Below are 17,303 nucleotides of genomic sequence, written 5' to 3'. Positions count from 1 at the left end.
AATGCATGTTGCTTGCAGAGCAAATGGAAATGAGGTAGGCTGAGGATTTGGAGGAGAGCCCCATCTACAGCACAAGAGAAAAGGTGAATACAAACCATCATAGAATCATTTGAGTTAGAAGGGACCCTTAAAGGCCATTTAGTCCAACTCCCCTACAATGAACAGGGACACCCACAGCTAGGTCAGGGTGCTCAGGGCCCCATCCAGCCTGACCTTGAGCAACTCCCAGGATGGGGCATCCACCGCATCTCTGGGCAATCTGTGCCTGTGCCTCACCACCCTTAGTGTAAACAGCTCTGCAAACTTACTGAGGATGCACTCGGTTCCACTGTTGATGTCACTGATAAAGAGCACGGCCTGGATCCTTGGGGCATACAAAGGAAACACCACGCTACAAACTACCTGCCCACTAGCCCAAAGCAGGGCTCACTGCACTGCCCATGGGCTCCGGCTCTAGCTTGCACTGAAGTGAGTGAACTGCTTTCCTAAAGGACTGTGAAGAGCTATGAACGTGTATTTTTCATTAGATAAACAAGGCAGAGATTCTGAAGCTTTAGCCTTAATCCTGTTATTATTGAAGTTAATGGCAGAAACTCCAAGAAACAGACCATGATCCATTCTGTCCATCAAGAGAATCAGCAGCAGTCAGCTTAATCACAGAACTGCAACAAATTATTAAACCTTTGGGGAAAAAGGCAGCAGCAATCTAACATTTATTTGATATTCCCATTAGCAGCTAATGGAAGAAGGAGTTTTTCAGAACCTGCCCATACCACAGAAAGCTGCCACACAAATCCTCCCGTATCGATGTGGCTTATCTGTCCAGCACAGACCTTTATACCCAGTTGTGCCATCATCAACATTTGGAAACAGATAACTTGTTTGGATCTATCCAATCTAGGAATCCATCTTTCTTTGCAGTTTAATCCTCACTCTGACTTCCAGCCATATCTGCCCTCTTAGCAATGAAGCTTTCCTGTACAGGGAGGTGACAGAGATGTCTCAGGACATCCATCCACACCACATCATGCTGTGCTGGAAAGGCTGAAGGGGATTTCAGACAAAATCTTCCCAAGCCAGCTACTTATTTAACAGTGCTCAAAAACCACCTGTGCTCCCACTTCCAGTGAAGGCATATCTCGTAGTCACATCATGGTTTCTGAAGCAAAATCTTGCATGAAGGATGTTGGTCCCTTTTACAGAGTATAATGCTGTAGAATCAGCACTCCATCCCTGGGGTTGAATTTTCTGCCACTGTACCGCTAGTTGGATTCTCATGAGCAGATTCCCAATCACCCTCATGAAACAATTTTCCAGAAGTGATTTTCACCATTATCCGTTATCAAGTGAAATCTTCCAAAGCAGCCATTTGGGCTTTATCAACCCTAAGGTTAACCACAATTTAGGTGAAAGACTGATTACTTCCAGGAAAAGCAAAGCAAGTTTTGCTCCCACAATCCAGGGCTATGGACAAACCGTGAAAGCTGATGTGTGAAGAAAGTAAAAACAGGCTGGATTTCTCTAACATCCTGCAGGGCTGGCAGTAGTAAAAACTTATCTCTGACCTGAGCAGGGACACCATACCAGAGCTGCCATGGGAGTAACAGTGAAACCAAAATACTGCATCTTGTCATAAAGCAAAGAACTCATTTCACAGAAGGAACACTTTCAAAAGGTGCTGAGAAAAGTATAGCCAGAAAGGAGGCGGGAAAGGGATCTATCTGATCTCTGAATTATTTGAGTACATCAATAAAAAAGCTGCTAACGCCAACTTGCACTTTTTGGATGACCAGAAAGTCTTCAAGAAATTGTAGCTGCAGAAAGCAACTGATGAAAAAGAAGAAATGGGCTGCCAGACAGGGTTTGGTACTGCACACACAACATCTATATAGAAAGAAGAGCACGGAATGGAGTATGCGGTCAGCAACTCTTACGGCACAGTTTAACAGCAGCATGTCCGCAGGCTCAGAGCAGGTGTGGTACTCACATGACACAGCCCTCCTGCAGGCACTACAGGGATGGAGAAGCTGCCTCAGCACAGCTGGGCGGCAGGCTGCTTCCCAGCATGGCTGGCAGCCAGCCGAGCCATGCAACACAATCCTGCTCCCAAGGGGGCCAGAAGAGTTGTTTTGAAGACACCACGAAGGGCAGTCTGAAAACATGAAACGCTTCTACAGCACTCTAGGCGCAGGCACAGTGAGGCAGAGCCAAGTGAGGAGTAATAACAAAATGAGGCCACACAGTCAAGAAAGCCACGTCTTTTGCAGTGGTAGAAAGAAGTGTGAGTAGCTGAAACCCAGAGAGACTTCACCAAAAGCAACTAGCCTGAACCTCCCAGGAGAGCCAGGAGCCACACTTTGCCCTTGTCTTGTGGGTCCCATCCATCACTGCATTGAAACCAAGTCCCAGCTACATGGCAGTGTGCGGAGACTTTTTTCCCAGCCTGTAGTTGCATCCTTCCAGCTTTGTACAGACCTCTTTGCACAGAAGAGGCTGCCACGGCCTTGCTTTGGGCATCCTTCAAGGTAGAAGCATGCGTGATGCAGTACAGCAACACGGGCACATGACTTCATGAGTGCTGAGAGTCCACGCTCTGCACAGCCTTCTCCACTGGGAGCCATCCATGACGCTGCTGGTGATGACAGTGGCTGGCTGTCCCTCCCAGTGCTGCTGAGCTCCTCATTCCATCATCTCAGGCTCCAGATAAGCTCACCAGAGAGGCTGTGTTGTGCAGCTCTGCAGAGCGCAGAATCCTTCCAAGTGCCCTAGAATCAGTGTAGCGACTGTGCCACCTTGTGCCAGGAATATTTACAGATGTGCTTTAATCTGTCTCCTAGATTTTACTAACACACAGCTCTTGCTCTGACTTTTCTCTACTGAGGCCAACCAGGGCTCCATGCCTCCTCTTCATGGTCCAGCACTTCCTTCTGACAGGCAGAGTCCAGCTGAGGCTGCACCTTCACCTCAGGTGGAAGTGGCTGCCTTGTGCAGGCTGTGTGGTGAACAAGTAATCCGACAGATCTCTCTGCCTGTGACAGATCTGGCAATCCCACTGACTATCAGCGATGCTAGTGTAAATGAGACATGCACAGTACAGCAAACTAGCATCACTGTCCTGTTAACCATGAGGATGGTAGCCTAGGCAGGAAACAGAAACATAGGATTTAACAAAAGCCAGCTCTACCCTAGCTAAAATCTGTGTCTCACTGCTTTAGAAAAGGATCCAGGGTTCACAGAGGGCAAACAACTGAGCAGGAACTTCACTGAGATGCTCCTGCATGTGCAGGAGGGAGTCAGAAGCAGTGCTTTCCCTCGTGTACCCAGTGACACAGAGGCATGAGCCCCATAGACAGGAAGGGGCATGTGTGGAGAGAAGACCCTGGAGGTCTTCTAGAGCACAAGAAAACATTTTTGCAGTCTTAGATTCAAAGATTGAATCTCCTTCCAAGAAGAAATTTAAGTGTAATATAGATATAGTGAGCACCTACCCAGAAGATGCAGCACACTACATAGTTCTTAAATCTGATGGAGAAAAGCAGGAAAATAACTAGTGGCTACAAGCTGAAGCCAGGCAACTTCTAGTCAGGAGCCATGCCCACATCTTTACAGTGGAGGGGAGTGAACACACCTCCATGGGATATGGCAGGCTTATCACAGCTTCTGATTAAGAGTGAATGCTCACTAAAGCTTTGGACTTTGGTGAAACCTAAAGGGCTGAGCTCAGCATGCAGAGAAACCTCAAGTCGGTCACCACCCAGGGGAGGCATGGGATGGTCTAATGGCACTAAACTACTAATGGTTTGGGGGTTTACATTTTACAAATCCACAGACACTATGTGCCATTGTCATGCTAATGCAAGCTGTGTCTATCCTAAATGTCCTGGAGAACCATGCAGGAGGGCTCAGACTGACTAGAGGATAGTTCCTGTACTTATGAGATAAGAAAGACGGAAATGTTTCAACAAGGGAAAGCTGTGTGATGCACAGGAAATTGCCAGATGTTTCTATCACCATCAGCAGTACAAGGGATCAGAAATAAGCCCACAGGCATGCACATCTGGTTTTATTTCATTTCAGACTCCAAAAGGTGAGTTAGGATTCCTTTACAAAAGCATGTAAAGTGCTTCTCTATTTAAAGATCAGCTCTCCCAGGCTACCCCTAAGCTGGTGACGCCAATGGCAAGACTTGTTCAATGAGAAAGAAGTCAAACACATATACAAGGACAAAGATACATGCAGGCAAGGCATGACAGAAACTCCGAGTTTATACCAACTACAATCCTGATCTGCTAGGAGATCCCAGGTCTCACTGTACCAATGCTCACATTGGACATTAACAGAGCTCCACACTCTGTGCATAACAGGCTGGGGTTGTCTGAGACACAGTAAGGTGCTTTTCAGATGAAAGACACGGAGAACCATTTTGCAAAATAAACACAGAACAGGATACCTCATACCTTCCCTCTTCTGTGGGCTTTTCACCACGTCTCATAGGGACCCAAGAGCACCAAGGCAATGCCACTGGCAGGCAACAACAGAGGAAAGGACAGGGGGGTGTACGGGACGAGCCGAAGAGGCAGCCATGCACTATGCCCGTCCCTTGTCTCTCACATTCCCCAAGGTCCTGGCAAAGGAGCAGGAGAGGGGAGAACAGCAGAGGTGTGCTCAGAACAAAAACAGACCAAGACAAAGAAATCCCGTCAAAATAGTACAGTCTCTGAGGCTCAAGCATTGCACAAAAGGAGGATCAGAAGTAAGCTGGGCGCTAAAAGGAGAGGTGACGCCGGGACAGTGTGAGAGTGAGGATACGGAAGGGCAGAGAGTCAAAGTCCATCCATCCACATGAGGAGGAGAAAAGGAAGGGGGGGGGAAGGAGGAGAGAGAGGGTTATATTTTCTGGGTTTGGAGACTTGATTCTATTTGTTTTGAGTTTTTTTCATAAAGGATCTCACACCTGATATTCCTCGTTCCATCCATTTCGGCTCACCAAGGGCAATGAAGAAATTCTCCTGCCTTTCGTATTCCTCCTCATCTACTATCTTAACCCTTACGGTCTTCCTGTAGGGACAACAAGAGAGACAACCGTGTACAGTGGGTTGGTAGGCCGCAGGTGACGCGGCGACGGCAGCAGTGCAGGCTCCTGGCGTGCGGCCCCTTCCCGCAGGGCAGCGCACCTTGGCCGGCCTCTTGGACATGGCGCATCGGTTGCAGCTCCTTGGGGAGCAGGAGGGTGTTAGGGGGAGACAGGGCTGGCGGGGAGGTGAGGAGGGAGGGGAAAGGTGGGGTCGGACCTTGCTGATGGTTAGTGGGAGGCGACTTCTGCAGCACATTTTTCGGTGTCACATGGTAATTGGAAAGGGTATCAGCTGCCTGGTTATCAACAGGAGTTGATATCTGGGGTACCAATTGCATTTTAGCTGGAAGATTGATTGTTTCTGCTACTTTCACAATTAACAAAGGGACTGTTGGCTCAGAGCTTGAGAAAAAAGAGCCGCATACTCACAGCCATGTTCCTCTGTGGGGTTACAGCACTGCTAGCTGCAGCAGGCTAGCGTTCCTAATCCACAGTTTCAAAGCAGCACATCTCATTGCTTCTCCTCCCTAATGCTGCCTGCCTCCTCCCCCAGCTTCTTCTGTGACTAAGGGACATAGCTCTTGGAGCACAGCTGGGTGATGAGCTCCAGATATGCTCCATGTTTCTAGTGAGCATCTTCCCCCAGCACTACAGAATTTGCCTTGGCCCTTCTCATCAGTGGAAACATTCACTGAAAAACATACCCACTGAGGACCATTCTTCTTTCTTTCTCTCCTACGACGTCTGCCCCAGGCTCCCCTACCGCCCCCGTTTCCCCCACTCCATGGATACCATGTGACACAGTGCGTGCACAGCAGTGCTTAGGACAGAGCAGTTGGAAACAAAGAGAAGTCAGAGGAAGAGGAGGAAAAGTGGAGGAAGGAGAAGAGAGAAGAAGAAAGAAGAACGTTAACGTTAGTCTGGAGGGCCAGTACTACACCTTTCTGTAAACTCATATCCACCATGCGGGGGCTCATCAGCTCAATGAAGAAACTCTTGTTTTTTTCATACTCCTCATCATCAATTACTTTGATGTGAATTGTTTTGCTGTGGATGGAAAAATAATAGTAAGCATCATAAAGGGAAGAAGGGAACAGAGGAGCAAAGCGAAGTAAGGTTGGGAGCTGAACAGAAACATTAGAGAGTCAAAGTTTTCTCACCCACTAGAATGAGTTCAGTGTGGCTCTGAAGAGGGCTAAAGCGCACTGCTGCCAGCAACACTGACCAATTTCTGTTTAACAAGCAGGCCCAAGGGCAGGGCATGCTGTGCAGAATGAAGAGAGACCCAAACAGCTCTGACTCAGGAGCCAGGGCTGGGCTGCACCATGCAGGAGAGGAGCACACTTCACCCACACCACTGCTGCTGCACACACACACCAGAGCACGCGCACACCACTAGCTTGGCTCCTGCTGCCTTTCATGCATAACTGGTCTTGGCTGTGGATGGCAAGGATGAGAACAGCAGTACTGGCAACTGAAGAACCTGGAGAAATAGCCCCAGGCTTCAATTGACAGCATGCCTCAGTTCCCCCAAGCTGAGCTGCTGCTTCTGCTCACGTGCTCACAGATAAGACAGAAAGTACCATTCTCTGTGCCTGATTACGAAAAGGACCACTGCCCTACAGCCTTGCTCCCTTAAGCAGAGATATTAAACACAAGTGGCGTCTTTGGTCCCATAGTGTTTCAGAGACTAAGCGATCCACTCCTGAATCCTGGGGATGCTGCAACCCACACTTCTGCCAGCATCCCCCTGAAAATCACCATTTCACAGTGGAAAATGGGCAGGTTGATTGCCTTCCATTGCTGCAGCTTGCATTCCTACTGCTAACACTAACAACCACAAAGCTATCCAGTCTCTCTCCAGTTTGACTCATCTACATCGCAACAGCTTCTGTGCTCTGATGGGAACTTTCACTCCCTGTGCTTGGCTCTTGCTCTGAGATGTCTTTCAGATGATGGCATATTGGATAGAGGGAAGAGTTCGAACAACACCTGCTATATCCATCAGTGTATGAATATGCAAAAAAAAAAAAAAAAACTTAACCTCTAATTCTTCTAAGCTAAGTCAGCTTTATTTTTGCCAGTGCTTGCTCTACCAATATGCTGCACTAATGCCAGCAAGCCTATTTTCCCTTCTCTAGACCCCTTCAAACTCCTGTAATCCAGCCCGAAGTATGTAGGATTTTAAATGAGAGGTCTGTTGTTAATATCGGTGCTTTGCTAAGACTTCATCACAATGATTTCATTGTGTTTTTTTTGGAGAGGTTGATGGAATATTGCCTTTGAACCAGATGTTGTCTGGGCCCCTGGTACTTTGCAAAGCTTTTTCAATTTGCTGAATTAAATACACATCTGATTCATAGCTCTGATCTCTTTCTTGCTCTCATGCTACAAAACAGAAGGTGGGATTTTCAAAAGCAGCCAGCACTTCCTGAATAAGGGTTGCTTCTTAAAATCCCATTCATAATTATTGCTTACTGCTTTCCACTCCAAGAGCCCCATATTACTCAGTAACTGCAACAAAACTTATCTCCAGAATTAAAGTCATTCTAAAGCTTTATGTAATTATGCTTATTAAGTGCATACATAATTTGGGTATCACACAGTAACTTTCTTTTACCTTTTTTTTTTTTTTTTTAAATGAGGTGACTGTCCCATTTCATCAGTAGTACATGCACATAGCAGAGCAGAGGAGAAACGCTTACTTAATGAGAAAGTGTGCATGGCAGATATCTCTACGGTTGTGCTGTGTGTGGAAATCCTGACTTCCCACAATCTACCTGCCTGCACAATGCACACACAGAGCTATGGACTTAAGGAATAATGACTCATTGTGTGCCCATTTTGTTAACCAGAGCTCTATATGGTATGCTAAGAAGTCCTTATCACATCACTTATGTGATGCGAATTCCTTAAGTGATGAGAATTCCTTATAGCGATCTTTTAAAATGTTTTTTGTTTATTTGTTTTTTATTAAAATCCAAGAATGAGAAATAAAACACAGTGAGGACCATAGAAAGGATGCATGGTAAAGTGCTGACTCTGCAAAAAGAAGTCTCCTGGGGTTGAGACATTGCATGCTTTCCTCTGTCAGCCAGGCAATGTCTCCCTACAAGAATTCCGCTTGTCATATGGCTGTCTCCTTGAGCTTCCTTGCTTTGCAGGGACACAGAAAGCTAGGACCACACATAATTACTCAAAAATAAAATCAAGTAGAGGGCCACTACCTATAACTCACCCTCTTCTTTTTTTTCCCCCCTCCTTCCTCTGGGTTCATACATACTGATGCCTGCTTGCTACCAATTCCCAGTCAGTACCTGCTGCCCTCTTTCCAGCCTGCCTTGCCCTAGCTCTCCATCCCACAGGAGCAAAAGAACACCAACTCATGTTCAGTCTGACTGCACAAACAGCCTCCCTTACCTCCCTTGCATGCCACAGGCATAATTAACTCAGGACATCAGCACTGTATCTTTCAAAGTCCAGTCCTCTCCCAGTCCCTTTTCCACCTGCAAGGCAGTGAAGTTCAACCATGATCCAAAGTAAGGGCTGTTCAGAGGAGAAAATCTGTACAAGAAAAAATCTCATTTGTGACAGCATCCCCTGCCTGATGACGGGTGGTTCTCATGGAAATTACTGAGGTTTGAGCAATGATAGCATCACTCAGACTTGGTTGAAAGTAAGCTTGTCACAAGGGAAAGTCCAGGAAGGAAAAGAAATAAAAAAAAAAACCAAACAACCTATACCTTTGCTAGAATACCTTAGCTGTACTAGGGAAGGCCAAAGGAAACAAGAAAAACATTCAGATTTTCTCTTCTGTGTGAAGAGAAACAGATGCTCAAGCTTTGTCCTGTCCAACTCAAAGGCAGAAACTCCTCAATATCTAGTAAGACCTCTATATAAGCACTAATCATCTGAACTCCTACACCAGCTCAGAGGCAAACTGGATCATCTCTGCACTCATGGATTTTCAAAAAATGGTGTTGATTTGGCAACCAATTCAAGGGCCATCAGCTTGTCTGTCCAAGAGCTGGGGACATACCATGTGTTCTAGCTTGGTGATGGAACACTTGTATGCTCCCTGTCCACAAACTCCATCTGGCCACAGTTACCTCCATCAGCTTAATCTCACTCATTTCCCTAAAATGAAGGTGAAGGAGCCAAACACGAGCACAGGGAAAACACTGCAGCCCTCAGCCAACCTCAGGCCCTCAGGAGAAGGTGCCCCAGGGTAGCAGTACACCTGACCTGCACAGCAAGACTATGGCACTGAAAACTCCAGGACCCAGCACAGGAGCCCAGGGGTGTGGGTGTGTGCTAGGGACACTTCTGTGGCTTGGAACCCTGATACCACATGTGGGTGGATGGTACAGACACTGCCTGCTCCTGAGCCAGGTTGTTTCCTATGCAGCCTGCAAGGAGCTGGGCCACGCTTGCTTCCTTGTGGAGAAGTGCTCTTTTCTCAGCAGATCACTGGGCCAGTGACTCTCACTGCAGAAATGTCACCACTGATGGAGGGCAGTTAAGGATTCCCAAGCTCTGTGACAACTCTGGCTACTGAGAGTATTCCAGTTCCTCTCCCTGATGAGATCTGCGCCGTATTTCACTCAGCTTTGCAACTTTTGCACCCCACTCTGATTGCTCTGCAATGGGAAAGGAGGATATTTGCTATCTTTCCCCTTTCTGACAGCTGCATCATGGTCCAGGCACACCTCAGACAGCTCTAAAGCAGATAACAACAGAACAACATCCAAAAGCCTGTCCTAGAAGTCAACCACCTTCATTAAATGCCTCCAGGAACTAGCAGCAAGAAATCATTCTGCAAAGCCCAAAGCTCCAGTACCAGCACCAAGCCACAGCATAGCTCAATCCCAGCCCCTAGATGGCTAAATATATGAAAGCACTCTCACTCAGTCCTCAGTGATGCTTTCAGAGGACTGAGCAATTCTTTTAGTTTGGACAAGCACAGGTAGCATCCTTCTGCATGCCTGCCTATAGGTCAGACAGGGCCTGGCAGGAACCATCTCCAAGAGCACTGAACCATGCTCTCCTGCCACCAAGAGCCCTCATGGTGCCAGTCCGGGCTCTCCTCTAAACATGCATTTAAAAACAATCACCATTTTCAAAAGTTAGAGATGAGAAAGCTCCCCTCCTGGGGAGCAACATTAAGAACAAGATTTCCCTGAGTAAGCAACAGAAGATGAAATGAATAGACATCGATCTTCTCCTAAAGGACTTCGAGCGCATGATGTTGCTAAATTCCCCGTCTGGGAAGTACAGAGGATAATCTATAAAATCATTTTATTTGACAACACGTCCACTTCTAACACATAAGGCAACAACTGGATGGTTATTTGATTAATGTGCTAGAAAATATTGAGTATCTCTCTGTGTGGAGACTCTCATTTGCAGGAATTATTGCAAAGGAGGTTAAGAGGATGTGCCTGCATGACTTTGGAATGTGAAATAAGGCTCAGCTCTAAAAACAGCGTAAGTCAGGAAATGTCACATACGGTATACCATTGAAACAGGCAGGGTTGTGCAAGGGCAGAATTTACAGTCCCCGGTGGGATGCTGTTAGCCAGGATGGAAAGCAGCCAGGACAGCAAGGTAAATGTCCCTAGGACAGTGAGAAGAACCAGGAAATCTTTAGTAACTCATTAATGGGAATCATTGGAGCACACATTTTGGATCAAGCCGTGACATCCTGAATGCACCATGATACACCCAGACTCTCACCTGATTTGCTGTGGGCGCAGGTAGCAGCATGAGTTTCAAAGTTTTAGCACTACTGTCTGACTTGCCCAGATCTCAGCACCTGCTGGCCCCAGGATGGCTTTTCAACCCAGAACTATGGGTAGGACCTATTCTCTCTGCCAGAAGATCTCATTGAGAAGTTCTGTGGCAGAAATGCTGACTAAGTAAGATGTCAGAATGTGAGGCAAACAAGAAAGGATTAAATAAGGCTAGGTATAGTGGGGAGCTGTCTTTGCCCAGCTCATTGGGAGGCACATATTTAACAGAGCAATGTGACACGGTGCTGGCAGGGAAGGTGAAAAAGACAGCAAGAGAAACCCTGATATGATGCACATGGTCACAGAGCTGCACATTGAGTAATTCAGCTGGGACAAGCTGAACCATTTTGAAGCAAAGAATTACACTGTCACTTACATAAGACAGGAGGTTTTTGAGAGGGAATAGTGTTCAACCCCAAAGCAGGTTCAATTCAAGGTCACAAAGGAAACAAGTGATCTTACTGTCAATTGGAAATCATAGTAATTTAGGCAACTATCCAGTGTTAAGACCAAGACAGACAGGATGCACTTTGGTCTTCAGCCTATGCCCATGAAAGGAGATGTTTTGGCTCCCAGAATAATTATGGAGGGGTGAGCAGGTTTAGAAGCACACAGCTGCAGCCACTAAGGGTGGCCTCAGTTTCCTCTAGCAGCCAGGTCAGAAATGAAGTTGCCTCTAAGGTCAGAGTCGACCTTGGTACCAATTATCTAAGCAGATGTCCACAGGATAGATGAACTGTCAGGATAGAGTTTCAGGCAGATCATTGATGTATAAGTTGCTGATGTAAGAGTTACAGAAGAATCGGTGCTAGTGCAGAAACTGGAGATGAGCCATTGCGGGCCAATTTCCAGGAACTGGCTGTGTCATTCATGAGGACCTTGGAAAAGCAGCTGTACAGGAGTCGTCCCACCATGTGGGACAAGCACACAGGGAACAGCTCGGACTGTTTCACAACCAGACCAGTCTGCTGTAAAGCATCATAGACAGAAGTCCTCTAAAATGGCATTTTTTTCTTTTGTCTTCAAGTTAGCCTGTGGGATAACCAGCGATAACTAGTTATCGTTACAACAGGGTTATCTGCAGTGCTAATCATTATATGACCTGTTATTTCTCCAGGCAATCCCGAGGCTATCCAAATCACTTGATATGTCTGTGCTTCAGTTTCCATATCCGTGTAATGGCTGTGATTCTTATTTCTTACAGAGATTTGATAGTGGACAGTTGCAATTTGCAGAACTTTTGAGTTCTTCACTTGGAAGATGTTACAGTGATGCAAGCTAAGGGAGGGTGAAGGAAGGAAGCAAGAGAGCTTTGAGCAGTGGTAGAAGTGGTACGTATCAGTATGAACATACTCTGCCTTGGTTCTCATTTGAGCGGAGCTGTGCCTTTCTCTAGGGCACTCCCTCACATGAGTCCCTCTGTGCCATTAGACAAAAATGTCCCAGAAAATAGAACTGGAAGCAACTGCTATCATCACTGCCTTCAGGCAGAGCCAGGCCCATCAAGCCATTCCTGACAGGTCAGTGGTTGTCCAGCTGGTTTCTGAAAGCTTCACAATACAGGCAATATTCTGTACATTCTTCCATCATATTTCATCCCTGTAGCCTTCCTCCTAATGTCTACCCTGACTCACAAGGTGCAAACTTCCTTGAGAGAGGAAGGCAGAGACTTCAGGGATTGTTCCTTATACAGCACCAATGTCTTTGCTGTCCTTCCTTTCACAAGGATAGAGAAAGAAGCCAGCACAGAAGCTGCTGAGAAGCTTCCCACAGCTTAGACCTGTGCAGGCAACCTACAGCATGCTGCTCCCCTGCCCTAGACCGGGCCCCCCCCCCCCCCCCAAGAGTAGCACATGGCCACTCCTGCAAGGACCAAGGCCAGGAACACCATCTTACACCAAGGCAGATTGCAGGGAGGAGGAAACTTCCAGTGAAGAAAATGCTATGCAAGAAGTGGCCATAGCCTGAGATGGAGATCAGGCTGCTCAGACCAAACTCTGTGTGCCTTTCCTTGTCTGTCCCAGTGGCACTGTACTGGGGACTGTCCAGGAGCCCTATCCATCTGGCTGCTGTGGTGTAGAGTTCGCTCACATTGCACCATGTCTTTCAAGGATAAAAGAGGAAATATTGACACAAAAAGGTGATTTCCCTTTGTGTATTCCTCCTGTAGTCTTGGCTAATTAGTAAATTGGCTCATGTTTCAATTAGGACTATTGGAAATGCCTTAGTAGCTGACACATGATAATTAAAGGGACATAGCCAAGACTAAAGCCTCTTTTTTAAAATCTTTACTTGCACTAGAAAAGTCCAAAGTGCTACCAGTGAAAGATGTATAGCAATACCTGGTAAAATAAAGTCAAAAAGAAGTATAAGATATCTGTTATCTTTCCCGCATCCTGAATGGAAAAGCTGGTGGGCACTTCGTGGTCAGCTTCACCTCTCAGCCTGCATTCATTTCCTGCCACAGCAGCACAGCCCTCACTTTCCACTGCCATGCAATCACAGAATGGCTTACATTGGAGAAAGATCATCCAGTTCCAACTCCCTGCCATGAGCAAGGCTGCTACCCACCAACTCAGGCTGCCCAAGGTTCCATCCAACCTGCACTTGAATGCCTCCAGGAAGGGGGCATCCACAGCATCTCTGAGCAGCTATGCCAGCACCATACATCTGAGTAAATCTTTACTCTGAGTAAAGATTTTTTTCCCAACATCTAACCTAAATCACCACTCTCTCAGTTTAAAGCCATTCCCCCTTGTCCTATCACTATCAGACTGCATAAAGTCAGCTCCCTGACTGCTTGTAAGCTCCCTTCAAGTACTGGAAGGCCATGATGATACCTCATCAGATCCTTCTCTTCTTCCACCTAAACAAGCCAAGTCCCTCATCCTTTCTACATAGGAGAGGTGATCCAGCCCTAAGATCATCGTCATGGCCCTCCTCTGGACCTGCTCCATGCAAAGAGATAGAAAGTGCAGCCAAATCCACATGACTGTTTCACAGCTACTTTACATGGGTGCAAACAACTATGCAAGCAATAAGAAATCAGAACTGCTAAGTCACAGGCAGGTGAACCCATTAAACACAGTCATTCCTTGCAAACAAATCCTTAAGTACCTGGTATGGTATTCAGGACAACTCAAGAGATACAGCACATCTACTCATGTCAGCACAGGGATCAGCGCTGGAGCTATTAAATGGCAGACATTTCAAGCTCAGCTCTGAAGCCTTGGAAGAGCAGAAGGCATGCTGGGCAGGCACAGCAAAACACCCTGGGAGCCTTCTTAGCGCAGCCAGCTCTGCCAGATAAGCAGATTTCCAAAGTGTTCTACATTTCACTTTGTACAAGCATGATAAAATTCTCCAGTACAGAGGAGTTCCTCAAGGAAACACCACAATTTGTTTTTAAGAATTACTGCAAAAATGAGAAGAACATGGTAGCATGGTTTGTTAAACTCCCCTACACACTGCTGATCAGCTGAGTTAAATTTGGTTACGCAAACATAATAGCCCAACTCCACAGATATTTTCTCTTTATTTGGTTTAATAAAGCTATTTTTACATTTAGCATTTTGAAGGCTCAGCTACATAGTTTTTAAATTCTCTTAAAAATAATAATAATAATAAATAAATAAATAAATAAAAATCCCACCCAACAAAGCACACACACAAAACCAAACACACTCTGGGCTGCTTTGTGCATCCCCTTCCAGACTGCTAGCACTGCCTACTGAATTGCTGTGCACACACACAGGCCTCACCTGGCCAGCTGCAGGACAGCTTCTTCCTGCTGACCCTGAGGCTTGGTGCTTCAGGGCAGCAGAGAGCAGACAGCCTCAGCAGCCTATGGAGCTATGTGCTGAGGTCTGTACAATAAGCACTCGTCTTACACAAGCAGTAATGCAGCTCGGCAGTCCATAGAACCAGACTGTTCTGGTGGGTATCATCCCGCTGTGGCTGCAGAGCAGTGCCAGGACCCTGGGCATAAATGTTTCTTCCCCCATTAACTTGGGCTGCTTGAGCAGCTTTTCTATGATGATGCTGTGCCCTTTTTCTCTTAGAAAGAAATTCTTTACGATTTTGTTCTTTACGAAGAACAAAGCCTCAGACACAACTCTGGGAGAATTTTAGAAAAAAATTAGATGGTGGAGAAAGAAGGAAAGGAGACAATTCACTCCTTATCAGATTATTTTGAATTTCTCTGCTTCCAGCTCTTCTGATACATTGCAACAAAAGACTGTGATGTCAAACCCCTCATGAGTACTGACGGCCAAATGAAGTACCAAGATTCTGCTGTCTGCTCTTTAGAACAGCTCCAAAACCTGATGTTGTGCAGGAGCAGAGGTGGGCCATTGGGCCATTGGGCAGCAGAAGGCAGGCTGGTCACTTCAAAGTACCTCAAGTTTGCCACAAACAATTCAGCTGGAAGGACCCTGTCCTACCAAAGTGCTTTCCCACCTGCAAATGCCCTTTACTGTCTGATATATCAGCAGTCCAGGGCTTCGAGCAGCCCCCCTGGTTTTAGTCTTTCAGCTGAAGGCATGGAGATTTGGAAGCTATATTTAGACATCTTCTCTATTCTTCAGCAACAGGGTTACCATGGAGATGCTGGCAAGGATGGGAAGGTGGGGATGAAGGGGGAAAGGAAGTTGGAATGAGAAGTGCCAGGTTCAAACGTACCACTTGAAATTCCCTGAAGGGCAAAAGTCACTGAAACCTGCTAGCTGAAAGAGTCTCCTGGCATTGCCCTGCATTGCTCCGTGCTGCTGTGGCAGGTTTGAAGGGACCCTCTGGGCACTGACAGCCACACACATCCCCAGGAAATCTACTCTGCACCTCCTTAGGATAACCAGCCATGTCCTCCTGTCTGGGCACAGCTCAGAGGGCTGCGTGCCACCCACTGCTGGCTGCTGCCCAGCTGAGCTCTGAGGAACTTCTTTAATCTCCTTTCAGAATTCAGTTCTTTGAACTATCAACAGATATGCAAAAAACTTTCAGCTATGGGGTGCCCAAAACAAGCTTGTAATGCCATGTGGCATCCCAGCTCACCCGCTAGCTGCTGCTGCCTAAGAGCCAAAGCCAGTCCTCTGCAAGCTCCACTTGAGCCCTACTACTCCCATAATGCAGTACAAGCTCATATCGATTCTGTACCAGGGGCTCAGGTGGGAATGAGAGGCAGGAAAACTGATTTATAAAGCTCTGATGAAGGAACACCACCACGTAACATGATCCTGCTCAGGAACTGAAGAACAGAGAGCAGAGCCATGTGAAAATGCCGCAGCATCTATTTCTGATGGCTAGGCTGGCAGCAGTGGGTCAGCCCCAGCATGCCTTGACTCAAAGGAGACGATGCCAAGGACTCGGGTTCCAGCTGTCATGTATGCATAAATTTCAAAGAAGAGAAGAGGAAAAGGAAGGAAGAAAAAGAAGATGGCCACCGTGATCCCCTCAAAGGCTGCTGATGGTCTTGGCCAGCTGCTGGCATACTTGGGATGGCTTTGCCTCCAACTGAGGAGGCAGACAGGAAGCCCCAGCTGGGGACAGAGCTGGTCAAAGCTCCCTGGCAGAGTGGGAACACCAGGGACAAGCCACTCAGTAGAACAAGGGAGGCTGGTGACCATGAAGATCTGAGCTTGCTGATCCCACCATCACAGGTGGCCAACTGTAGCAGCAGAAAAGGTGGCCACTGCTAACAGGAATTACAGCCTTTGGTCTCCCTCCTTGACACATCCACATGCCCCTTGCTGGCAACAGTTGCAGCACAGACCAAATGAGCAGCTGTAAGGAGATCCCTCCAAAAGCACACGCTACTCTTCCCAGCACAAGAGGACAAGGACTCCACTCCATGGGAATGGATGTTTCCAAGACTCCCTGACCTACACATACTGCATTTACAATAAAATTTTTGCTTTCCAGTAAAGGTCAGAATAGACCCTCAGTTCCTCACATGGGAGCTGGCATATCTCAGCTCTCATACCTTCTAGATCCTCAGCACCTAATAGCATCTCCAGCTTTCAGTGCTCAAAGCACATCAAAAACAGTGAGGAGCAAAGCAAAAACTGACTGGATTTATGGGTCGTAGAGACACATGAATATCAGGTGTGATGTATAGCTGACAAAAGCTGTGTGTCAACAAGCACAGCTCTTCCTCAAAGATGACACTGGAGAAAACATCATGAAGGTACACAGTCCCAAGCTGGGAAGAGACCAGGTGACTGCGCTCTGGAACTTGGGAAGAGAAAGTCTCCTCCCTTCCATCCCTTTACAAGCTGCTGCTGCTACAGGGAAACCTGCGGACACGAACCTTGTATGGCCCTCCTTCCCCTCCCTCCCCACGCACACAATGCTTTCAACCCAGCAGGGCAGCACTCAGCCCAGACATTTGAGTTGCTCTACATTCAACAGAGCAGCAAGGCAGCAATCTGTATGAAATTAAT

General features: G+C 46.9%; 1 protein-coding gene across 4 annotated transcripts in view; it reads right to left on the bottom strand.

The window, feature by feature from the left end:
- SLC8A3 (solute carrier family 8 member A3) overlaps window positions 1-17,303 on the bottom strand; it is a 98,965-nt gene that overhangs the window by 11,472 nt on the left and 70,190 nt on the right. For 3 of the 4 annotated variants that reach the window (XM_042870970.1, XM_042870980.1, XM_042870988.1), the window contains exon 3: window positions 4,955-5,058. In XM_042870970.1, coding sequence (XP_042726904.1) covers window positions 4,955-5,058 — 104 coding nt within the window. Of the gene's footprint in view, window positions 1-4,954; window positions 5,059-6,014; window positions 6,122-17,303 lie in introns of all 4 variants that reach the window. The other variant, XM_042870998.1, reaches the window with a different exon arrangement.

Source organism: Lagopus leucura, unplaced genomic scaffold (genome assembly GCF_019238085.1).
Source record: "Lagopus leucura isolate 7727_CA_CO unplaced genomic scaffold, USGS_WTPT01 Super-Scaffold_1, whole genome shotgun sequence".
Taxonomy (NCBI): domain Eukaryota; kingdom Metazoa; phylum Chordata; class Aves; order Galliformes; family Phasianidae; genus Lagopus; species Lagopus leucura.
Note: the sequence above shows the minus strand (reverse complement) of the source record. Positions and strands in the feature narration are given on the sequence as shown.